This window comes from Bos grunniens, chromosome 10, assembly GCF_055505025.1.
Source record: "Bos grunniens cultivar Pamir isolate PY7600 chromosome 10, Bosgru_T2T1.0, whole genome shotgun sequence".
Lineage (NCBI taxonomy): Eukaryota > Metazoa > Chordata > Mammalia > Artiodactyla > Bovidae > Bos > Bos grunniens.
In genome coordinates this window covers 60331606-60358366 of record NC_141174.1, presented here as the reverse complement: position 1 = coordinate 60358366, position 26761 = coordinate 60331606, and the positions used below count along the sequence as shown (strand labels likewise).

Genomic DNA, 26761 nt, shown 5'->3' with positions numbered 1-26761 from the left:
GTGGGCCAAGGCACCCCTACGCGCGAAACCGTCTCATTCTCCCCTAAATTACAAGTGTGGCTTAACGAACGGGCAGTTTAAATCACTTTTCCAGACAACGCCAACCTGAGCGTTTTTACCTGGCTGGAGACTGATTAAGTTTTTTTTTTTTTTTAAATTACTGGCTTTAAATCAAGGCAGCTTCCAAGATACTACCGAGGGTGGCTATAGTCTGCTTATCTCGAGTTCCTAATAGGCTCCTAAATTTTCATCTCAAATGCATAAAACGGTTGCAGGAAGCTTGTGATCGCGTTTAACGGTGAAGACAGTTTCCCCTCTTCCCTCTAAAGTTTACATCACTTAAATTCTTTGGGATTATGGAATTTAAACTGCACAAAATAACTGAAAATAATGTGTGTATATGTATTACTTGTACAGAATTCGACAGTCTTACCCCCTTGTTCCTTATAATGAAAACACATTTTAAAAGTCTTTTAAAAATTAAGACTGGGGTGATTTATTAATCTTGTTAGGAACTCTGATACAAAGCACAGTAAAAGGCCACAGACCAGTAAATAAACAATGTGGCTTTTGGCTACTTTACAACTGCTGCTAGCACTAAGAGCAAAACACGCTTTTTCATCACTTTGAACAGAGGAGTACAAATGGCAAATAAAAGTTTTAATCACTTCTCTGATTAAAAAGTTTAATAAAGCTTTAACTGCTGGTTTAAATATTACCAATCTAAAAAAATACTTTAAAAAATTTTAGTTAACACGAGATTTATAGAGAAAGTTACTTGGTTTTGAAGGCAATGCAGTTGGTTCCTATGCCATAAGAAAATTATCCTCCGGATTTATGAATTAGTAAAGTAGCAGATTGTATTATAGGCCTTGAGTCACATAAATTTATATAGGTTATTAGCATTATTTTTAAATATACAATATAAACAAAACTGTACATATATGGCATATTAACTTTGTTTTCCAAAACAATAGGCAACTCGTTAGCTAAAGACACCATAGTCCGCAAAAACAAAAAGGCACATCTGTACAAGATATATGCCCTTTTTCCCTCTATGACTGAGTTAGGTAGTCTTTACATTTTGACAACATAATAAACACAGTGCATTCTATTATTTTCATTCTATTTTTCACTTTTGTCTTCAGCAGCAAATTCTGGCATTTAAGACATGGCATTGAAGAGTTTAAGAATAGTGGGTGTTATTCACAATTTTCGGTAAAAACTAGATGTAAAAACAAAGATGGTCAAAGAAGCTTAAAAATCAGTATCACCACACACCCCCTATATGTGTGTAAATTCACTGCCTTAAATAGTCATCTGTTACTCAAATTTGAAAAATTCCACAAATGCACTATCCCCTTTCAGTGCAATCAATTTCACTTTAAACCATATTTTAGCAGAGTCTACAGTGCAAATATAAATTCCTTATACTGGCCTTTTGGCAGCACTGAGGATCCAAGACAAGGCAATGCTACTGATCACCTGAGGATAATGGTAAATGACTTCTGTATTTTTATTTTTCCAATTCTGAAAAGCTTATTTGATCAGTAGCATTTTTGTAAGAGCATTATTTTTTTAAAAGTACTAAAATACTATGCCTTTTTTGAATAAATTAAAAAAAAAAAAGAAACTTTACAAATATCATTCCAGTGTCAATGACTACATATGGCTAGGGTCATTGAGGAGTTTCTGCATTTTCTAACAAAGGCAGTCTATACACTGGGGGGTGTGAAAGCTCCCGTTTGTAAGTCTTTGGTGGCAGTTTTGGTAGATGAGGGCTTGAATTCTGCCTTGGTGGAACAGGGGGAGCTTGAGGATGAGCAAGATTATTTTGACTAGAACTGAGCACATAGCATCGACGAGGTACCCTTGGAGAGGGTGTGCTAGGAGGAGTGTTCGGAGAATTTGGACACGTACTAACGTCTCTGAACCAGTCTGGATCTCTGTGAAGATGTCCCAGTGGAGGTGGCTGAAGGGTAAACGGACAGTTTATAAAGTGTTCTGGAGGCCGAAGTGGAACCGGTGGAGGGGTATCAGGAAGAGGGTCTCTTGGCGGCGGTGGAGGTGGACTGTGCAGAGGCCCGTCAAATGGACCAGCGGGAGCAGGAACTCTGGGTTTTACCTTTGGAGGAGGAGGTTGTCTTGGTGGAATAGCAGGGGGGTCATCATCAGATTTCATAGTTCCCTCAAAAACAAAAAAATTAAATTATACCTCTGTTCTCTTGAAACATCTATAAGAAAAAGTTTTAAAGACTAAAAAATTCTTATGTGTTAAGTTAAATCCAGAGACACAAAATAGGTTAATCTGGTTTAATGATCAGATTTATGAATAAATTACTCCCAGTTTCACTCAGGGCTCAGTTTAATATTTTTATATATGAGATGTTTTAACTGAAATCTTATAAAGCCTCAGATTATCTTGCTTTGTAGATACAGTTTATAAATTTATGCATTTTAATTATAATAATGGGCAAGTAAGTAAAAAGAATATTTAGTTTTGTAGACATGAATGCTGAAGCTGAAGTTCCAATACTTTGGCCACCTGATGGATAAGAAGAGCTGACTCACTAGAAAACACCATGATGCTAGGAAAGAATGAGGGCAAGAAAAGGGGGCAGCAAAGGATGAGATGGTTGGATGGCATCACCGACTAAATGGACAGGAGTTTGAGCAAACTCCGGGAGATAATGAAGGACAGGGAAGCCTGGTGTGATGCAGTCCATGGGGTCTCAAAGAGGCGGACATGACTTAGTGAATGAACAACAAGACATGAAAGAACATGATGTCAAGAGGTCTTAATATCCATCTTCTGCTTTTTGGCCATTTACTTCTACTATCCCCAGTGAACTTCAGAGTGGTGGTTCTCCAAAGTTTGACCCAGGATCAGCAGCATCAGCACTATTGAAAGTGTTAGTTGCTCAGTTGAGTCTGACTCTTTGTGACCCCATGGGGTGCAGCCTGCCAGGCTCCCCATTCCATGGAATTCTCCAGGCAAGTATACTGGAGTAGGTAGCCATTCCCTTCTCCAGGGATCTTCCTGACCCAAGGATTGAAACCGGGTCTCCTGCATTTCAGGCAGATTCTTTACCGTCTGAGCCACCAGGGAAGCCTTAATAGGGATTTGTTATAAATGAAAATTCTTGGGCCCTGCCCCAGACCAACTGAATCAGAAATTCTGGCCATCTGGTTTTAACAAACCTTTCAGATGCATCTGATGCAGCCTGAAGTTTGAGAAGCACCAGCTGAAAGTTTGGAGAATGCTTTGAATACTACAGTTTTTCCCATCTCTACCCAAAAGAAAATGTACTTCTGAGTATCTATGAATCTGCCCAGCCTTTTTTTTTTTAAGAAAAAGTATTATGAGGATTAAACAATTATTTAAGGTATATTCTAAATAAAACAACCTAAGTATTTAAAAAACATAAACGGTAACCAAATTATAATTGACAGACTCTTTTTAAGAATAAGCACTGTTTTGAAGATTCACAACTTTGAATAAGTTGAGGCAAACCCAAGTCCTGTTGACTACCTTGGATTTTTGTTGTTGCTCTTGTTGGCTGAAAGGCACAGCATGTAGGATCTACAGTTCCCTGACCAGGGATCAAACTTGTGCCTCCTGTAATGGAAAAACAGCATCCTAACCACTGGACCACTGGGGAAATTCCCTACCTTGGAATTTGAAGCATCCTGATCAAATTTTTTTCGAGGTGGAAGTGGAGGAGGAATCAGTGGCTCTTCACTTAGCTTATGTAAACTACCACACGAACTGAAGAAAGACTCTGGGGGTAAAAAAGATTAGTTTAACCACAACTCATAATGCAATCATAAGACAAAACTTTATTTCAGTCTGTGATCACCTCTCCTATGGCATCCATCAGACTGTACTGTAGCTGACTGTTGGTTTAGCTATCCTCTCCATTAAGGTGTAAGCTTTTTGAGGGCAGTATTTATTTTCATATCCATAGCAAGTAACACACTGATAGTGCCTGCCACATGCTAGATACTACTGCTAAATGAAAATATAGTACCCAATTAAGATTAATAAGGAGATTCTGCTCCCTGAAAAGTCTTTTGTTTGTATAGCTGTAAAGAGCATCCATAAACAGAGACTATGCATTTTTGAAAAAGTTACTATCGGATACATTTCTACATAGGTAATAAAACCTTCATTTAGGAGATGATAGGGTACTGTTGTATCACAGAACCATTCTCTATACAAATTTCTTATTGATAATGGACCCATTACATAACCACATTAATGGAAATTTACAAAATAATAAAGTATTAGAGGAAAAATTATCCCTAAACATGCCAACCAGACATAGAACGATTTTCATGTTTATTTTTTTTATCTTTTTCATATGGTTATAATACCTGTCATTATGGACCTGTATAAAGGCACTGATAAGTCTTGTTTATCATTATACTGAGATTGGGTTTAAAGGAGCTTTTTGGGAAAGAAGCTGATGAGTTTAATTTTAAACACACTGAGTTTGTGTGAACTGCTTATGGGACATCCAAATAAAGATGTCACTCATTACTCCATGTCAAAAGTTGCTGTCCTGATCATATCACTCTGCAGTCACCCCAGGGGTCTTGCTGGCTCAGAGTGCCAGCAGCAGAAACAAACAGTATCCCTATGTGGTGTTGGCAGGTGGTGTGAGGAGGACAGGTAGAGCACTACCCGCTGTCAATACGTTCCTTTTGCTTGCCCAGCACACCCTGCCCTGTCTTTGTCTCCAGGTGATGGTGAATCCATTCCATATGGTTTAGTCAGCCAATTCTGCCGAGGGCGCCCCAATTTCAGTCAAGAAGTGGACAAAGGACTCATTTTCTTGACAAGATCAGATCTGTAGCTACCTCTTTTTTATGCATGCAGCCATGTGCTTCAGTGAAATCTGACCTCACCCCTTAGCTCCAAAGATGGGGCCTGCTTAGATCATTCCCTCAGCCAGAGTAACTGGTTTAGTTGTTGGCACAGGACCCAATTCAGACTACTGAAATCTGAAAGGAGTTATGCAAAAGGATACTGAAAACGAAGTTTCTTGTTCTTTTGGAAAAGCAGTCTGTCAGTCTTTCTTTGTACCTCTTTCTCACTTGACTGAGCAAGAACACACATAACCTATTTATTGCTTCTGCCACCCCTCTTTCGACTTTGAGGAAAAACAGCCTTGGATAAAGCTGATAATCTGGACAAAACAACGAATGGTCAAAAAGAAACCTGGTCTTTGATAATATCACTGAAACACCGAATCAACCAGCCTTAGAGCAACCGTCCTCCAGATTTTCAGCTAATGAGTCAGAAAGCTTCCTTAGTGTTTAAGGCAGACTGAGTTGAGTCTTCTCTTCCATACAGAAACACACATGCTTATGGAAGCAAAAAATATCTTAATGATGATGAGACATTGGTTTTAAGTTTTTGAAACTGAGTCTGACTCTACGTCAGACCACTTAACCACTATGACAGGAAGCACTTAGTAAACCCGTGTTGAAGTCTCAACTTCAATTTTATTTTCCATTAAGAGCACTTCTCCACAGATTATTCAGGTTTTGTGAGCTTTTAAAATAACTTCATTATTCTACACTAGTGAATGTTGGATAATTTACTAAACAATTTCTGTAATGTTAGTTAGCTATATAAGTTACTTCCAATTTTTTATCATTCACGCCTCCATCCACGCAACAAATATGTATTGGGTATCTGCTATAGTGCCAACACTCTTCTAGGTACTAGCAATACAGCAGTGAACAAGAAACAAAAATTCATGTCCTTATGAAGCTTACATTCTAGGTTGATAAGAAAGAATATACATGATGATTAAGTAAAAGTATAACAGCTGTAAGTTAAAAGAAGAAATATTAGATAGGGAATGGGGAACAAGTTCAAACAGGGTGATCAGGGAAGACCTCCCTCAGGAAACACTGAGAAAAAAGGTTGAAGGAGGCAAGGGAGCTTGCCATTAGGCCAGACGGGTGAACAGCACTCTAAGCAGAGGGAATCGGAAGAACAGAAGTCCTGATGTGGGAGTATGTCCAGGATGCAGAGTAGCTAGAGTAGAGTAGGTGACAGGAGTGAACAGCAGGTGATGAAGTCTGACTGATCAGAGGTTAAATTTCACAGGACCTTACGGGTCCTTTTTGAAGAAACTGAAACTGTGTCTTTTACTCTAGGATGGAAGGCTGCTGGGAGCCAGCGTAAGGAACTCCGCCCGTGGCAAAGGTCATGAGGAAGGAGGCTTGGCATACCGCAAAGGTGGGATTGAGCCTCAGGGGTCCCCCTGGAAATTCTCGAGCATCTACCCCCCCAAACCAGAGTCTGCCTACTTTACTGCTTTGTGCTCTCACCTACACCTCTGACTTTACAGGGGGCTGTCCCCCACCACCTCTCTCTGAAAAAGAGTTAACTTACAGCTCCAGTTAATAAAGTTCCTGGGTGTGACAAGAGGGTTTCAACCTACAAACTCCTTTGGAAGTCCTCTAGCCTGCCTGAATAGGATCTTCCGGCCACATGTGATTGTTCACAGCCTCCCAACCTTGAGAGGCATGATATGTTCTAAACTGTCTAAATACAGATTCCTTTGAGCAGTTAAAAGATTGATTAGAAATTGTATTGGTGAAGGGTTTTTCACTTGTTGGGCCAATGTTTGCTGCTAAGTTTCCATATCCCTTACCTACTGTGTCCCTGGGAGTGTATTGATTAATATAATTGGTGTATAGGAATGTAAGTAGTAGCTTTAATGTTTGTAACCTTGGACCCTTGAGTTAATTCTTTTCTTGTTATAGCCCACCACACCTTTGCCCTATAGGAATGCAACTTTATCTAATGCTTTTGGAGGGTGGTGCCTGACTTTAGAATAATCACCTTTAGAGAAAAATAAGTTTTCTGAAGAAAGGATGATAAAATGTTAACAGGCCTCTTGGCCAGAAGATGATGTAATTCAAACTTTTGCATATGATAAGTTTGCAGGAAGAAAGCCTGGCTTACTGCTGACTCTACCCCTTCCTCATTATCCTCTATGCACAACTTAAGGTATAAAAACTACTTTGGAAAATAAAGTGCGGGCCTTGTTCACTGAAACTTGGTCTCCCCATGTCGTTCCTTCTCTTACCTTCTGGCTGAATTCCCATCTTGAGCATGGAGGCTTGTCAAGCCTACTAAATTTGCCTGGGCTTCTAAGATCTGACCGGGGAGGCCTTAGTGTCTCCTCTCCTTCGGGAGAACGGGAGGACACCTGCGGTCTACGTAGGTGACTCAAATTCCTTATTTTGGAATTTTATTAGCTTTCCACGTAAACCAAGTTATTCAGCCTCTTTTCTCCACTGAATTTTCTCACTGAGCTATCCTTATTTGATCACCCTTTGTATCTTTAATTCTATCGTATCCTGATCGCCGAAGCCGTCTCCCCTTAGAATTCCCTGGATCCACCGGGGCTGGACCCCGGTAAGTGGCGCCTGGACAGGCTTTTCAAAGGTAGGTCCCCCCCTAGAAGCAATTAGGGTCATCAGCCCTATTGCCCCCTCCTCGGAACAATTTGGGTCATGAGCCCTGTTGTTCCCCCTCAGAGCAATTAGGGTCATCAGCCCTACTGCTCCCCACTCTGAACAATTTGGGTCATCAGCCCTGTTGTTCCCCCTCAGAGCAGTTAGGGTCATCAGCCCTCCCCCCTCACAGCAAGTAGGGTCATCAGCCCTACTGTTCCCCCTGTGTTGAGTTTTTGGGACGGCTAGGACCCCACTCAGGGTGCTGCAGACCCCCCTGTAGGATAGACAGGGCAAGTAGGAGTGGGAAGTATTGAAGTGTTAAAGGGTTGGAGAGAAAACCCGGTTTCTGAAGACTAAAACTAAATCTTTTACTATACTTAACTTTCTGACATGGGTAACAGTGAATCAAACAAAGACAGCTCTTTATAGGAGTAATTTTGCAGTTATTAAGAGAGGAATCAAAGTTTAAAAATCTACCATTCAATCATTTTTTTTCATTTGTACAAGAATAGTGTCCTTGGTTTCCAGAAGAGGGTACTGTTAATTTAGATACTTCGGTTAAGGTAAAAAAAACAACTAAAAACTTATCATACAAATATGATTAAAAATGTTCTGGACCCCTGTCATGAGGCTGTTGGATAGCCTATGGGAGAGGCTATAGCGGTGGATGGTAGTGGGTCTCCACCTTCTGCGCAGATCATATTTTCTGCCATTGACGAAGAAAAGGAGGGAGACTGTGCTCTACCTCCCGAGGAATGAGAGGGCTTACAGGACACTGCGGCTGGGCGACCTGGCGAGCCCCCTCCCCCTCTACACAAACCTTTAAAAATTTATACAACAACTTCTGATTTAAGGCGACCACCCCACCTCCGCTTGCACCTCCCAGGGCCTAGGAATTCCCCAGTTTACATCCAAAGCCTCCCAGAGCATTGCCTAAGGCTGAAAAAGATAAAAAAATTTTCTTTTAAACAAAGGAGCTTTTAAAGAATACACAATACACAGAGCCTGCTCCTTGCAGAAAAACCCCCTTCGAATTCAATGACTCCACCAGGGCTGGACCCCAGCAGAAGGCCATGGGTTTTAAGTAGTCATGAGTTAAGTCTAACCTACATTCTAAAAGGACCCATCTGCTGTATTGAAAACTGAAGTACGGAAGGTGGGAAGTGAGGATGCTACTATAATCAATCAGGTAAGTGATTGTGGTCACTTGGACCAGGGTAGCACTAGTAAAGAAGTCAAGAAATGATTAGATCCTGGATGTATTTTGAGAGTAAATAAAACTTGTTGATAGATCACACTTTGGGTATGAGAAAAAGAAACAGGTAAATGATAGCTCTTAATATTTTCAGCCTCAGCAATTAGACAAATGTGATTATAACTGGGAAGAGGTGGCAATGGAGAGAACGACTTTAGAGGGCAGGATATTGAAATAGAGACATCGAACAGGACACTGATTATACGAGGCTAAAGATCAAGAGAGAAGTTCTGGGCACAGGAAAAAAATGGGGAATTATCATATTACAGATGATATAACATTGAATGAGACACCAAGTGAGTGAGAAGAAAAGAGATCCAGAGACTTAGGACCTTCCATTTTTAATAGGTTGGGAAAATACAGAGAAACCAGCCAGAGAGACTAAGAAGCTAAAAGTAAAGTAGAAAAACCAAGAGAGTGAGTGGGGTGAGCAATGTGATCTTCATGTATGTGCCTTCTTCACAAAAATGTTTTGGTATTCAGTATTAATGAAGGCAGAGACTTTTTCTTGTTTGCTACTGAATCCTTAGTAGTTGGCAGAGTAGCTGGTCCAAAGTACTCAATTTTCTATTGAATGAATAAGACCAAAAGGTGTGAACATTTTTTTGGTTTGATACGTTGTTTTCAAATTTCTCTCCAAAAGGATCATACTAATATATCAACTCAAGAGGGTAAGTGATATATGAGCACCTTTTAAGATAGGCTTGCTCATTCTTTGATGTAAACTGCCTATTCATGCCCATTGTTTCTTGCTGTTTTTCTCATTGTACGTGAGCACTTTTTGTACTTTTATTTCTTTCAGGACCTTAAGATACTCAGAATTTTATGCAGTTATTCTCAATGTTTTCTATTAAAATTCAAAACATGATTTTATTTATGATATGGAAAGTATATTTTACCATCACCCAAAATAATGTCTAAAACTCCTTGTTCTAAAATGACACAGTGTTATAAACTGAACTGTGTCCCTTCTCTCCATAAAAGTTATGTTGAAGTCCTAGCCTCAGTACCAATAAATATGACTCTATTGGGAAATACAGACGTTACAGCTCTGAAATCAAGTTAGGATGAAAGTGAACTCTATTTCTGTTTGTGTGCTATGTGCTTAGTCGTATCCAACTCTTTGCGACCCATGAACAGCGGGTCATAAAGAGTGGGCCGCCAGGCTCCTCTGTCCATGGGGCTTCACAGGCAAGAATACTGGACTGGGTTGCTATTTTCTCCTCCAGGGGATCTTCCCGACCCAGGGGTCGAATGCGCATCTTCTGCATCTCTTGCGTTGGCAGGCAGATTATTTACTACCTTGCCACCTGGGAAGTCCTAATTCTGTGTGACTGGTATCTTTATAAAAACAGTTGAAGAGAAAACGAGATACAAGGAGAAGCTGGCCATGTGACAGCAGAGGCAGAGGTTAAAGTGATCTATCTACAAACCAAAGGATGCCAAGGATTACCAGCAAAGGCAGAAGCCAGAAAAGCCAAGGAAAGATCCCTCCTTACAGGTTTCAGAGGGAGCATAGCCCTGCCATCTTGATTTTTCAGACTTTCAGCCTCGGAAGTGGACTTGAAGTCACTCAGTTTGTGGTACTCTGTTACTGAAGCACTAGAAACTAATATATGTAGTAAAAACATTTCCACTGCTGGACAATACAGGAAAGTAAGAAACATATACAAACTTCAATGAAACCAGGAAACATCTGAATCCTGAAGCTTCAACCCATACAGGTGGACTACAGTGTATATGAAGGAGACAAATGGAAGAAGACAAAACCCAACAGTCTACACTGAATGAGACTGACAAACAGCAGCAAAACTGCCCCCACAGAACCAAAGGAGGGACCGGGAATTGAAGGCACTTAGTATAATGGAAGGCACGGGACAGAGGACTTGATTGAGTCTATACAAGGGACAACGAGAACCCTAAAGCCCTATTCTGTACTTAATGAAGCCAGGAAATTACCACATTTCCACCACTGGCAGGAGACTCAGGGTTTTATTCGCTGGAGAATCTAAACATCAGACTTGGGGACACTAGTCTGTGCTGAAAACAGATTTTCATACTAAATGCAAAGATCACCCAGGGAGAAGATTCACAGATCTTTCTTTGGAGAAACTAAATACTCTTAGAGAAAAGGCCTCACAGATTCTGAAATATGGGGATTCCTAATTTAAAAAATTCTCAACACTCTATCACCCTACAGTGAAACCCACAAGTCAACAAGTTTTACCCATGGATACAGATCTTTCCATAAATTTATACTGTCTCACTTTAAAATATGAACAGAAAGCTAAGGATATAAGATAAGAAAGAAAAGCCTCCAGTATGAAAGACCACAGACCACAACAAATAGAAGAAAGAAACTCAGAAAAAAAAGAATCTTATCAGAAACAAAATTTTTCAAAAATTAAAAAATTAAGCCAGAAGAGAAAAATATAAAAATGGCATGCTGAGAGGGAATTTAGAAAGAATTCTGAGAAATTCAAAACCATGATAGATGAAAAAAATAGAAAAGCTGGGTGATTAAAGTAAGGCAATCTCCCAGAAAACAGAACATAAAAACAAAGAGATGGACAAGAGGAGATAAAAGAAAACTGAATGACAAATCTAGGATGTACAATATGGAAAATAAGCTCCAAAAAGGGAGCCAGGGAACATGGAAGGGAAGAAAGTATTAACAAAATGATACATGGAAAATTTTCTAGAAATCAAAGACATAAATCTCTAAATTTAAATGGCTCATTAAATACACAGCAAAATGAAAAAAAAAAAAAAAAAAAAAGACCCACATCAAAGTAGATCACTGTGAATGTACTGATCATTAGGAATAAACAGAAGATCCTAAAAGCTTCTTGAATTTAATGTGGCAGAGACTCCTAATTGTCCCCCAGGGCACCTTTCCCTTTCATCCTTTTAGTAATAGGCTCTGCGGAGAAGGCAATGGCAACCCACTCCAGTACTCTTGCATGGAAAATCCCATGGATGGAGGGGCCTGGTGGGCTGCAGTCCATGGGGTCGCTACGAGTCGGATATGACTGAGCGACTTCACTTTCACTTTTCACTTTCATGCACTGGAGAAGGAAATGGCAACCCACTCCAGTGTTCTTGCCTGGAGAATCCCAGGGACGGGGGAGCCTGGTGGGCTGCCGTCTACGGGGTGGCAAAGAGTCGGACATGACGGAAGCGACTTAGCAGCAGCAGCAGCAGCAGTTAGAGAGCATTTCTTACAGCTGTGCCCGTGTGACTAAGTTTTGGCCAATGGGATGAGAGCAGGAGTGACGTTTGCAACTCCCAGACCATGTTTTTGTAAACAAAGTTCCTTGCCCTCCAAGTTCCTACTGGCAGAAAAATGGTAACAACTCAAATCAGTTGCTCAAAACTCAGAGATGGAAGACACATTTTGAGAATCTTGGATTGCCCTGCTAGTTTGAAAGCCTAGTAGAGCAGAGTTGTTTACTTACTCTGGCTATTTTGAGAAACAAACTTTCATTTCATTTAAGGCACTGCCTTTTTGGGGCTCTTTGTTATTACAGCAAGTAAACTGCAGTTTTCAAAAAAAAGTATTAAGAACGTAGGGTCACTGACAGAAGGAGTTTTGTCTATTTTGTTCAGTGCCACTTCTCTTGTACCTACAATAGGGCCTACATGTAACGGGCATTTAAAAATATGCATGAATAATTTATGAGTGAATGATACTAGACTTCTAAACACCACATATGAAAGCTAAAACAGTGGGAAACTGTCTTCAAGATTCTGACTGAAAATGACTTAAATTTCTCTACCCAGCCAAACTTTTTTTTTTGGGGGGGGGGGACCTTGGGGGAGGGCAGTTTGCACCATGTGGGCTTGGAGAAGGAAATGGCAACCCATTCCTTCTGGGTTTCTGGCCTCCAAAATTCCCTGGACAGAGGAGCCCGGTGGGCTATAGCCAAAGGGGTCACAAAGAGTCAGACATGACTGAGTGACTGAGGATGAGCATGCAGGCTTATGGAATATCAGTTCCCTGATAAGGAAATGAACCCAGCCCTTGGCAGCAAAAGTGCAGAGTCCTAACCACTGGACTGCCAGGGAATTTTCCTGGCTAAACTATTAACAATGAAATGTATAATAAATACATTTTCAGAAATGCAAGAACTTAAAAATGTATATCCTATGTATCCTTTCTCAGGTAGCTACTACAGAATGTACCCCTATCAAAATAAAGGAGTCATTTCCAGTATGACAGCAGAAGAAAGTTCTAGGATTTCAGCTAAGTCAGAAGCCGAGACAGCAACTAGTCCCAAATGGAGCAGGAGGACAAAAGATCATCAGTAAGGAAGTTTCCCAGTTAAAAAGCATACACAAAAACCCTCAAAACCAAAAAAACCTTGGTAATTTCCCCAAATGGTCTGACTTTAAGGAAAACTGTGGTGTTAAAGCGTGTGGGAAGACTTAGCAATAGACGTTTAAAAAACAAAAATCCTAAACATTAATGAAGCTATTATTAATTCCAGGAAACAGCATACAAGAAAGGAAGCATAATCACAGTATATACTCTGTGACTTAGCCGTAATAATATTTTCTCTAAATGCGGGAAGTTTATTAGGTAAAGAGAGAAATCCTCACCTACCATGTCTTTTAAACACTGTCTAAAAGTAATGATTCAAGAGAGAGAAAAATATAAAAACATCACTTAAAAAGGTAGAAGAATCACTGCAAAACAAGGGGTGGGGAGTCAGGAGGGAGAATACTGTTGTTAATTTCACCCTAAGTATTTTAAGCACTATTTGCCTTTTGAAACTCTACACATATATTACCTTGATAAAAATCTGAAATTACAGAATTAAATATTTAAAAGAATAAACTTACTTTTCTCACAGGACAGGAATTCTCTTGTTACTATCTATATGATCTACATTTTACTATCATAGAAGCAGAAGTCCTCTAGATTGGGAGAATTATTCCTGAAGCTGCTGTATCCCTTTGGGTTATTCTGTTTTAAACAAATGGCCACAGAAAGGTAAGTGACAGTATTTATGTCATACAGAGGATGAGATGGCTAGATGGCATCACTGACTCGATGGACATGAGTCTGAGTGAACTCCGGGAGTTGGTGATGGACAGGGAGGCCTGGCGTGCTGCGATTCATGGGGTCGCAAAGAGTCGGACACGACTGAGCAACTGATCTGATCTGATCTGATGATATAATTAAGGATGGCAGAATAGCATTTTACTTAAAATGCTACTTTAACTAAATAAGTTCATGAGAAGAAATAAGTGATCAAAGCTAGCCTAGGAACCTGATAAACATTTAGTATTATTCCTGTAGAAAAATGAATTGGAAATAGCAGGGAAGAGGAGAGACAACCAATATGAAATCACTGTTCCTTCCTTCTGCGCCAAGCAATGTGCTAGGTGCTCTATATAGTTATCTCATTTGACCCTTAACAAGTTGGAGATGCTAAGTAATTTGTTCAGCATCATGCAGTCCCTAAAACATATATAGTAAAATGATGAAACTGTAGTAAAGTTTAAATAGTACCCAGTTGTAAAAAAATAATTCCATCCATTTGTAAGAATTTTATTTTGTAAAATCTTTAAATGTTGCTAAAATTCAAAATATTCATATACAAAGTTCATCAATGCAATTATTATCTTTATAGTGATTTCATTAGAATCAAGTTAAATTCTTACTTACTTGAATGAGGCAAGAGGACTGGAGCAAAGATGCTATTGCTTCCTATTAGAAGGAGAAAAATCAATTTGAAAAGGAAGGTAATATGTATGATTTTATTTTAAAAATATGTTTGCATAAAGTAACATACATAATAACATGTACAGAGTTCAGAACTTTATCATCTTTTGCCATGTTAGTTTTTAAAGAATGAATATGGTATTCTTTGTACTTGGAATTTTTTTCCTTTCTTAGCATAAATAGCTCCCTCTCTATCAGTCTCTTTAAATTTCCTTCACAGAATTTATCTGTTTTGTTTTCTTTTTCATTGGCTATTGCTCCCTTTAGAGTAGAATTGGGGCGCAAAAGGTCCTGAATAAATCTTTGTTGAATGAATAAACTAGAAAATAATATGCAAAAGCAATGCACAAATTATGCTTTCCTCCCCTGTGTTAATCTTTATTTTCACATATAGATGTCATTTTTCACACTAATATAGTCTGTAAAGGATTCTACAGTTTCCTAACTAAAATGATGAGAATTAACTAAAACAAAAGATTCCCTTTTTTGCCAAACAATTTACATCAAATACATACCACAGGAACTGTTGAGATCCACATCTAAAAACACACTAAGGTCTGAAGAAGCAGACACTGGTGGGGTAGACGGTGTATTTGGAGAGGTTGGTGCTGACACTGTTGATTCAAGCTCCGTTTCAGCAATCCGACTAAAGCTTATTTTACACGGTTCTCTTTCTAATGGTGTTGGGTGACCTCGCAAAGTACCTGAGGTAGAGCCATGTCGGCCTGTATTAGGCCTTATTCCAGGAGATTTTAAGGAGAAAGCTGATTTCCTAGGCTAGGAAAAGCAAATGTAATTACCATTACTAACTTGCGTGTACTTTAATAAATAAAGTACATTATGTAAAGTATTATGGCTTAGCATATTAGTATACAGTTGAAAGAGTACAATAAATCCCAACCTGCAAGGACAGTCTGTAACTGTTCTTCCAGCAGAACACTTTGAGATTTGATTGGCTTAATTTTAAGGTGGACTTGAATACTGTATAAGTAAACCTCTTTTCATAATTCAGAAATAAAATAAAAATTCATGTGAAAACAACTATTTGCTTCCAAGACACTTGAATCTAAATTTCTTCAAATTATTGATATCGATTTTATAAATATTTACTGTAGATACAATAAATACAACATATTATGCTAGGTGCTATAGAAAAAAAGACATCCTCTCCCCAACTCCACAAAATAATAAATGACCAACCTCTGCAATGATACTTTAGAGTCTTTGGGAAAAATTGCTATCATTGTCTCTCACCTTTACCCTCCACTTTTAAAAATTCCCACAGTGGTAACTTAATGAAAAATATAAACTCAGATTCAGATAATTTGAGTTAAAACCTCAAGTGTGCCCATATCTAGCTATGCAGCCTTGAAAAGGTTATTTATCTCCTTTGAGCCTCTTTATGTCTGTAAAATGAGACTAAGGTCAATATCATACAATTGTTGTGGAGATGAGGTAACATGAAACTATCTGGCCCCAAGTTCATGTATGACAAATGTTTTTCCTTCCTTCCACATCTTGTTTCACTTTCAGCTCCTTATAATTGGTGTACTACTACTTCTGTGTCACTGTAAACCCCAGGAATAAAAGCAACTACTGTATAGTAGCAAATTTTAGCGAGTGAGGTGGGTTCCAGTGCTAACTGTGGACAGTGGTGCTCTTATGGCAGAAACCATGGTCAAGTCAGAAGAACCACAATATATCTCCTTACTCTTTCCCAAGTCTCTTCATTCCTTGTCCTATTACCTACCTGTCATTAGGTTCTCACTTTCTCATAGCTTTCCCCCTTATACTGGGAAGGATCAGAAATGGATGGGTAAGTAAGTGGTTTAAGAGACAGGATACATCAGGTTTTATCTAACTGCTAACTTTCCCCCTACAGGATATATAATTTTAGAAATAATGCAATACTGCAAAACAAAACAGGTATTCAAGCAAAGTATGATTTTAATGGAAATAGTCTACTGAACATTAAAGATGATATCGTTTTAAAAAACAAAATTTTCCAAAATTATAATGCACTTACAAATCGAGGTGGCTGTTTGCAATTTCGGGGTTCAATTTCTAGTGACTTGTTGAACAAATAATCTGTAAACTCTTTTTCAGAAGCACATCCCATGGGGTTAAGGTTTTCAAAGAATCTCTGGAATTAAACATCCATAAGTATATATTTTTTATTTTATTAAAATGTTTACTTCATCGGTTTAATATCAAAAAAACTATCAACAAATTAATAGATCCTAATGTCTGAAAAGTCCTCAAGGATTGCTGATTCCAATCTCTCTATTTTGGGATAAAATTATAAAGTTTTTATGGAAGTTTTATACTCCAATCTTAAACTTCTATTAAGAAGATGAACAGACTTTCACTTATTATCATCTTAATAGCTCAGTATCCGTCAGTTAACATTCCTACTGATTACACAACAAAATGATCATCAGTAATAAGTCAAAAGTGTTTAAAACAGAATTACAGTTATAATCCACAATAAAACTTTGATGATCAGAAAAAAAGTAGCGATAAATTGGATTAAAGTCTATTCAAAAATAATTTCAAGGACAATAATATATTTTAACATATCTGTGCTCACATCTAACAAAATAACTTTTCTGTCTTTAATGAAAAAGTATTTGCTAAACTTAAACATAGGTTTTTAAGTAGAAAGTTTAGATGATCTAACAAAGTGCAAAAAGAAAAACAGTAATCTCACAATGAGAGATTGCACTGTCAACATTTTACTATTGGGACAGTCTTCCAGTGTCTTAACTATGTATGTGAACATATGCACATATACATTATTACAATTTTTTTCCTGCGAAATTGGGGTCACAACATAGGTATTTTTAGCCTTTTGAAAATATTAATTTTTTTCTGTATGGTTTAAATAATACAAATTTTAACTATACTGTACTTCATCAGATGAAATGTTCCAGAATTTATTTCACCAATTTCCATATAGGTAGTAACTTACATAGGTGGTTTCTAATTTTTTGCTATTATAATTATGTGTTATTATCCACTCCTCATGCATAAATTTTTCTGTGCATTTCTGATGACTTCCTTATAAGCAAATGATTGGGTTTAGTTTAATTTTGAAGTGGCTTAGAAGCATATGTAAAAATAAGTTCTGAGTTTTAGCTTTACCAGTAGGCAAAATGAGCTTTAGAATTTCTAGTATAAACTTCTTCCATTTTTCAGGCATTCTGACAATTTCAAGAAAATTGCATTACTACTTAAACAATATTGAAACAATTTATTCTTATATTCAGGTCAGATAAATTAAATCATATGGACCAAAAGTAATTTAAAGACTTTTATAAAGTTATAATTGTGATTTTCTCATCTGTTACTCTACTTTTAAATACTAGTTTGGCTAACTATGCTTTGAAAGTGAATGGCTACTTTATCTACATTTTAAGCTTATTTTGAGTCAATCGTAAAAAAAGCATTCTCTGCTCCTTACCCCCAAAAGAATGCTTTAAATGATGGCAGGATGTCTAGATCAGATGCAGAAACCTATCAGGAATTATTGAGATATGAATGCTAAAAGCACTATTTTAATTATACCCAACTAAAATGCAACATTATTTCTATGAGGAAATACACTGTGAATTCTAATCTGGGCTTCAAGAACATTTTTTTTTTTTTTTTGGGCCCCATCATGCAGCTTGTGGGATCTTAGTTCCCTGAACGGGGATTGAACCTGGGCCCTTGGCACTGGATCTCCGGGGAATTCCCTCAAGAACATTTCTTTACCCCTATGGAACACCAAATCATAGAGGGTTGGCTAAATGCTGAGAGAAGGGGATGGAACAAACAACCATTTTCTTTAAAGCAAGTATCTGTCTATATTTTCATAATGGTGTACACTTCAGGTCAATTTTTCTTAGGACTTTAAGGTTCTTTGTTTTGAACTTGGAACAAAGAATAGTTACCATCTTACAATTTAGGAGGATGGAAATGATGGTGACTATTTTCACTCAATATGCTCAACCTGCAAACTATATCTGAAAGTGTAGCACAATTTTTAATGTGAAAGGTAAACTTACTGATTGTTATCATATGTTCTGAATTTCAAATAAACACAATAATATCTACTTACTATAGATATAATACCATAGTATTTACTCTAATTTAGAAGATATTCACACTTTATAGTACCACAGAATCAATATTATGAACTATTGCTCAAAACAGAATATCAAGTGATAAAATATTTTTTAAAAAATCATTGTTTTGCTATGCATATATACACATCACTCTCCCAACCCCTTCCCCTACTTAAATGCAGTGTTCTTATAAAGGTATTAATTATTTAATGTTACACTGGCACATGTAAAATATCTAAAATGTCTATTAACTAATGATAGTACTGGTAGTGGATTTTCTTTTTACTGTGTGGACATCGGAAAGCATCTTCCATTCCATTTTGTCATTCATTTTTTTGAAAGTGTTACTTAAACCTGTTGCACAAAGAAGCAATAACTGTCAACACAAAGTGCCTAGTAATATTAATAACGGCAGATTGTTAGTGGAGAATATCTAATATTCACCACTTCCATCTATTGATTCATTAATGCATATTATTTTCATAGCAAAATAAAGATCATAATGTATGGCTATGGAATTTCTTAGAGAGGGCAGAGGACTTAACATGTTCTCTTTTAAAGATAAGCAAAGAAAATATTTACCCTCATTTCTGGTTCTATCCGTAAACAGTAAGGTTGATTTTGATACTGCTGAATTTCTCCAGTAATTTCAGCTACTTTCCTCCTCTTACTGAAATTGATTAAATCTTTCCCTTTCTTTTTTAAAAAATCATTATTCCCTTCTTCAGTCTTCAGTATATTTGTTAAATATATTCCTAGTAAAAAAAGTATTTGAAGAAAAGTTTTAAAATTGGTTACTTAACCATTTGGGAAAACAATTGATCTAGTAAAGTTGAAAGACATCTTATAATACAGCAGGTCTTACTAGTGAAATCTCTGATATATTTAATAATCAACTCTACATGAAGAATTTTTTACATGGATGGAAATAATTTAAAATTGAAAGAAAATTAGGGTTTATAAAGAGCTTAATTTGCCATTTCTTAGTCTAATAGCCTAAAATAAAAGAGGGGATTCATTCACAGTCTAAATTATGTGTTAAATCTACTCTAACCATTTTAATATTTACTTATAAATATTTAACACCAATGATCTTAAATGATTATTGATAAAATACACAATACCAATGATCTTAAGTGATTACTGACCAGCAAGTTAATTTTAAGCCAATTCTGGTTAATAAGACTACAGATTTGCAAACTAATTCTGTTTTCCCAAAGCCTGTAATTTAGACACAATTTATTCTTCAGTTTTGGACAGGAAGAAAGTTTTCAGTTTCTCTTTCACACATAATTAGATTCATTTACATCAGTGGCTCTCAACTGGGGACAATTTTGTCCCCCAGAGGACAGGTATCTGGGAATGTCTGGAGACATTTTTGGTGTGTGCTATAATTTGAATGGTTGAATGTTCAAAATTCATATGTTGAAATCCTAATGCCCAATGTGACAGAATGAGGTGGTGAGGCCTTTGAGAGGTGCTAAACTTATGAGGCTGGAGCCCTCATGAATGAGACTACTGCTCTTATAGAAGAGATTCCACAGGACTCCTTACAACTCTATGAGATAATTACCAGAATTACAAGTTTTATAGATAAGAGTCTACATATAGAGTTTAGGTTTCATTTATCAATATAGACAGCTAATAAAAGTAGATGTGCTCAGATATAAAATCAGGACTATCTGCTTCTAAAGGCTGGTCTCTTTTTGCTATATAACAAAATCTCCCTCAAAATATAAATCCATATTTTATAACTTACCAAAAAAAGGCACACAGGGTGGATTGATTGACTTAAGTTTCACTAGATATTTTTTAAAATGATCTTGACTTAATTCCACAGCGTCATCCAAAATTTTCCTTTTTCTTTCCTGCAACGCCTTTAAAATATATAAATGGAGTATAATTTGTTTTTTTTTTAAACAGCTCAATCATATTTTTTAGGTACAAAGCTTTCAATTTTAATATTGTACAAGTGTTTGAAAAAAAAGCTTTTAAATTAAGAGATCAGTAGTATTCTTATCTCTACTTGCTGGAAATGACTTATCTATAAATATAGAACTTTAAAACTTAGTTTTTTTCTAATATAAGTTAGAGGATTAAACAATAAAACAATCTTCCTTAAGACATTATTAGTTATAATCCTGATTAGCTGGAGTTTCAAGTTATAGCTATAGGAGAAAAATATAATCCCATGGCATTCAAGTATTTTTCTACTGGAAGGTCTTTTGGGGCTAAGGGTAATAAGATTTTGGTAAAGAGAAGGCCAGGGGAGGGAGACAAGAATTGAACAAAAATTTATTAAACCAAGTAAGCAGTCATTTATTTTATATTTCATTATTACATTTTGTAATTAAAAGTCAGTTATTTTATTTTTAACCTGATACATACACACACACACACACACACAAATTGACAGCAAACGTACTTGATAAAAAACCACTCAACTCATTTCCTTTAACTTAAGGAAAAAGCAAAGGTGACTGCACTGTAACTTTTATTCAGTGCTCTACAGAAGTTCTAACTAGAATGGACAAGAAAAATAAATAAATAAAAGACTAGCGACTGAGAAGAAAAATTGCCAGTATTCACAGAGGAAATGATTATGTAAAGAAATGTAATAAATCTACATATAGAATGTTAATGAAAGAATTTAGCAATATTGCTGGATATAAAACTAATAGGCAAAAATCAACTGCATTTCTAGATATAATCAATAAAGAAAACAAATTTTAAAATATTCTAATATAAATCTAACAAAACAGTTGTGAGGTCTTCATCAAGAAAACCATAAAACTTTATTAAATAAATAAATGGAGAGATACACTATGTTCGTAGTTGGGAGGATTCATTATTGTAAAAATGTCAGTTCTTCATAATTGATTTATAGGACCTGTACAATTCTTATCAAAATCCCAACCTTTCAGATGATTCTACAATTACATAATAGCAAAGGGTCAAGAATAAGTCACTCTTGGGAATTCCCTGACAGTCCAGTGGTTAGCACTCAGTGCTTTCACTGCTGGAGTCCAAGTTCAATCCCTGCTTGGGGAACTAAAAAAAAAAAAAGAGTAAATCACTCTTGAAAAGGAAGCTTGGTGGGGACTTGGCCTACTATAGTGTATCAAGAATTAGTATAAAACTATGGCAATTTAAACATGCGGCACTAGCACAGGAATAATGGAATACATTAAAGGAACAGGACAGAGGAACCAGAAACAGGCCCACACATATATGGATGCTCAATTTATGACATAGCTGGCACCTAGAGATCAATGAGGAAAGAATGTACTTTTAATAAACGTGTGGGATCATCTGGCTAGCCAAATGGAACATAAAATGAATTTAGACTCCATACTCAAAATTTGTTTCCAGCTAGATTAAGGACTTAATGAGAAAGAAAACATTAAGATAACAGAGGAGGATCTATTATACAAGACACCAACAACCACAAATTACAAAGGAAAAAATAAATGTGACATTAAGAATTTTTGTTCATCAAAAGACATAATAAAAATGGTGAAAACAGAAGCTTTGATCTGGAAAAAAGGTATTTATAACAAACATGATTGACAAAGGATTAAAATATAGTATATGAGAGAACTCATACAAATTCATGAGAAAAACTCAAAGAAAAGTAAAAAAATTTCCACAATACAAAGAGCCAATAAACATCTTAAAAGAGGTTCAAACTCAATAGAAATCAAGAAATTATAAACCCAAACCACAAGACTAGAAAAATTAAAAGAACTGACAATATCAAGTGTCAGTGAGAATGCAGAACAACCAGAGTTCGTTATGTTTCCAGTGCGAGTATAAACCGGCACAGTAATTTGAGAAAACAACTGGGCATTATCTATTCTATCATCCAATAATTCTACTTCTAGGTATGTAAGAGAAATTTGTATATGTATGCTCCAGGACACAGGCAGAAAATGTTCATGACAATATTATCGATAATAGCATCAAACTAGAAACAATATGAATGACCATTAACTAATAAATAAATAAGCAAATAAATAAATTTTAGTAAAGTTATTTCTATAATTTTCTTGATGAGATCTCTAGTTTTTCCCATTCTATTGTTTTCCTCTATTTTTTTGCATTGATCACTTAGGAAGGGTTCTTATCTCTCCTTGCTATTCTTTGGAGCTCTGCATTCAGATGGATATATCTTTCCTTTTCTCCTTTGTCTTTCTATTCTCTTCTTTTCTCAGCTATTTGTAAGCCCTCCTCAGATAACCATTTTGCCTTTCTGCATTTCTTTATCTTGAGGATGGTTCTGATCGTCACCTCCTGTATAATGTTACAAACATTATAGTTTGTATAGTTCTTCAGGCACTCTATCAGAGCTAATCCCTTGAATCTATTTCTATAATATGATACAACTATAAAAAAGAATGGCCTATAATTATAAGAAACAATATGGATGAAGTTTAGGAAAATAATACTGAGTGAAAAAAGTCTGGGAAGAATTATATTCACATATAATTAAGAAACAAGAAAAATAACATTGTTTAGTGCTACAAATAGTAAAACTATAGAAAAAAGCAAAAGAATGATAAGCACAAGATTTAGCACAGTAGTTGGCTCTGAAGGGACAAAGGAGATAGAATTGGGAAAGGTTTTTAAACTGGATGCCAGGTAAACAGGCTTTTTTAAAATTTTTATTCCTTATACCATATACCTATTTTAAGAAATACTGTTGAACATTTAATATTTTAAGAAACTAAAGCTTAACGTCTCAAAATGAATATATTTCTTTAGAGTTTACAAAATGAGAACTGAAGTTATTAGTCTCTTAGATTAATATTTGGCAATATTTGACTATTAACATCTTTAATATATAATATGTCCATACAAATCAATAACATGCAAACACTCACATAGAAAAACACATACATGAAAGCAGTTTAACCCTATACTCCCCACTAATCACAACCCACTGTAAGAATGAATGTTAAGTGAAGAGTACATATCCTTCCACTCTTCTCAATGCTGTGCAACTCCACTTACATGTTTAGAGTTTATTCTGTTCTGTTCTATCAAAATGAAGTCATACTATATTAATTTTTCTAAAGATTTTTGAAATGGCTTTTCCCCTGAATGTCACACTATTCTTTCAAGACACACACAAAGATTCTAGTCACTTTTTTCCCCTCCAACCAATACTCCACATGATAGGGATAGGATAACATAATCATTCTGTTGATGGACATACAGGTTGGATCTAGCTTTCTGCTACTATTAGTACAATTAATGCTGCAGAAACTAGATCTTTGTACCTTAATTTTATAGTCCTGAGCCTTTTATTCTATGTCCAAAAGTATGTGTAACATCTGTTAACATCTGTAGCCAGATTGCTTTCCAGTAACACTATAAAAGTTCACATTCTCAAAGGCAAATATATTTACATGGCTGAGTCTCTAAATTTCTATACTTTCTATATCTTCCAAATTTTTAATGATAAACATGAAAACATACACCATGTTTACACAATTATTTTTTATAATTTAAAAAAACATTTAAGTTTTAGAAAGCATTCTCTCCATGTTACTTAACTATATACTACAGGTAATTAATTTGTATATTTATATTTAAAATATGTTTAGTCATTTATTTGAAACTGTCAGTCAATCTACTACTGAAAAAATACATTTGGAACTTTATACATCTGAAAGTGAAAGTGTTAGTCGCTCAGTTGAGTCCAACTGGTTGTGACCCCACGCGCTGTAGCCCACTAGGCTCCTGTGTCTGTGGAACTGTCCAGGTAAGAATACTGGAATGGTAGCCATTCCCTTCTCCAGGAGATCTTCTAGACCCAGGGACTGAACCTGGGTCTCCAGCATTGCAGGCAGAATACTTACCATCGGAATCACTAGGGAAGCATTTAGGTAAGCATATTAAATAGTCACAAAACACATATTCTTTGATGAATTCTAGGTTTACTAGCATATATTGATGTATTTTCTAATATTGTGATACTGTGCTTCAGGAGTAAGACAGATTATTTATAAACAATTTACTCAAAAAAGATTGGTGGTAGAAGGAATCTCCTTCACATTAATTTTATCTCCTCTCAAAAGATAAACTATTTAAGCCTAAAACTTACCTCAAAGGTATGATCTAGTCTATAGACTGATACTGAATTTACTGCACTGACGATCTCCAATACACCATTGAAATTATTCAAATCTTGAAAAACTTGCAGAATTTCTATAATTCTACTCAGTATTGCCACTCGTTCCTCAAAATTTTCTGCCTCCACAATGCATCTAACCAAAAAAAAAAAAAATCATGGCTTAGAAAGCAAGAAGTGCCTTGTTTCATACAGAAAAAATATACATTTTCAGCCAGAATGTTTGCTTATATGTGACTTAATGTTATAGAAATATATTAAGAAGTAATAATACAAAGTAAGTAAAAACTTACTTTTCAAACCAGAGGGTGAGATTTGTGGTGTGGCGAATCATTTTTAATAAATTTGGAGAATTTATTTCTTTATCTTCTTTGGTCCATACACTCCCTACAAGTTCAGAAGGTTGAACTTTCCTGTGGAACCAAAAATCCATGCACTTAATCTACAAGGGATCAGTATCAAAATTATTTAAAGGCCTCCAAAAGCTTAAAAAGAAAAAGATAACTAGTTTAAAAGGTAAGTGAACAAACATACAAGGAGATAATTTACAGAGAAACAGAACTGAATAGCTACAGACATGAAAGAATATTTTAACTCTTACTCAGAAAAAAGAACATTAAACCACAATGAAATCCCACTTTATTGCTATCACACTAAAAGAAGTTTAACACCAAATGGATAAAAATGTGGAAAAAAGAGAACTCCCCATCACTGATGTGCAAGTAAAAACAGATATAACCACTTTTCAAAAAATTTCACAATATCTCATAACACTGAAGATATACATACTAGATCATCTAGCATTTCTAAGAACGTTCAGTCAAGCAAAATTTGCAAGAGTGAAAAATCCCAAACAACCTAAATGCTCATCATCAAGAGGATGGATAAACTGTGGAGTATTCATACAATGGAATACAATACAGCAATTAAAATAAGCAGACTGGAGCGATACTCAGCAACTTGAACAAATGCCAGAAATGATTTAAGTAAAAAAACAAGTTACAGAATGATACACAGGTAGAAACAGACTTAAAATGTGTAAAATAATGCTACGTGTTGTTTATGAATGGTTGTATGTATATAAATTATAAAGACACACATAGGAGTAGTAAATGCCAAATACAGAATAGCAATTATCCTTTGGGAGAAAGAAGAGGAATGGGATTGGAGAGAATCACACAAAGGGTTTCACTTTTATTTGTAATGCTTTTGTTGTTGTTGAGCCCTTACTGTATTATCGTCTATATTTTTTAATAAAAAACAGTTGGAAAAGCAGATAAAATCACTGTATATAGTGATTCAGGATTATATGATTTTTAAAATATTGACCAATGGCATTGCCATCACTGTCCTATAGACCTGGCTATTATAATAAAAAAGTTCAGTAGATTTGAATACAAAAGGGTACTCTGAACAGTCTTGGAAATAAATTTTCTTAATTGGTTCTATTATTTCACCAGAATTTTAGTTTACAGAGTGTCAATGTTTTACGTATGGTATCCTTCTTCCATAATACACATATCACTTAACAAAGGTATTTCTATGTTTTGAAAGTAGGTCCACATAGAGCTCAGTGCTTTTTTATTCCTGATGTCCATTCATGTAACACTGTAAGGAAAAATCTAACTTCATACTATTTGCTTTGTTATCTAAGTAATAAGTCTCTTCATTCCCACCTATCACAAATCCCACAGTAAAGAAACAACTTAAGTGCCCATGAACCTAGAGGGTATTATGTGACATGAAATAAGTCAAGCAAAGTAAGAAAAACACGTTATCACATATATATGGACTAAAAAATATAACCAACAAATGAATGTAACAGACTCATAGATACAGAGAACAAACTAGTGGTTATAGGTAAGGAAGAAGAAGGGGCAGGAGCAACTGGGGTAGGTAATTAAGACCTAACAAAGTACTATGAAGAAAACAAATAAGCTATAAGGATATATCGTATAGTACAGGGAATACAGCCAATATTTTATAATAATTTTAAATAAAATAGCCACAAAAATATTGAGTCACTATAATGTACATGTGAAACT

General features: G+C 36.0%; 1 protein-coding gene across 3 annotated transcripts in view; it reads right to left on the bottom strand.

Annotated features, from left to right (window-relative positions):
* Positions 1-471: 471 nt before the first annotated feature.
* Positions 472-26761, bottom strand: part of SOS2 (SOS Ras/Rho guanine nucleotide exchange factor 2) — a 105936-nt gene continuing 79646 nt past the window's right edge. The window contains exons 15-23 of one of the 3 annotated variants that reach the window (XM_086321594.1): positions 25010-25129; positions 24690-24852; positions 20340-20457; positions 19163-19335; positions 16498-16614; positions 14987-15248; positions 14415-14456; positions 3673-3782; positions 472-2188 (exon numbers count right to left, since the gene is read on the bottom strand). In XM_086321594.1, the coding sequence (XP_086177720.1) occupies positions 1679-2188; positions 3673-3782; positions 14415-14456; positions 14987-15248; positions 16498-16614; positions 19163-19335; positions 20340-20457; positions 24690-24852; positions 25010-25129 (1615 nt within the window). In that variant the 3' untranslated portion in view covers positions 472-1678. The remainder of the gene's footprint in view (positions 2189-3672; positions 3783-14414; positions 14457-14986; positions 15249-16497; positions 16615-19162; positions 19336-20339; positions 20458-24689; positions 24853-25009; positions 25130-26761) is intronic. The other 2 variants (XR_015134780.1, XM_086321595.1) reach the window with 2 other exon arrangements.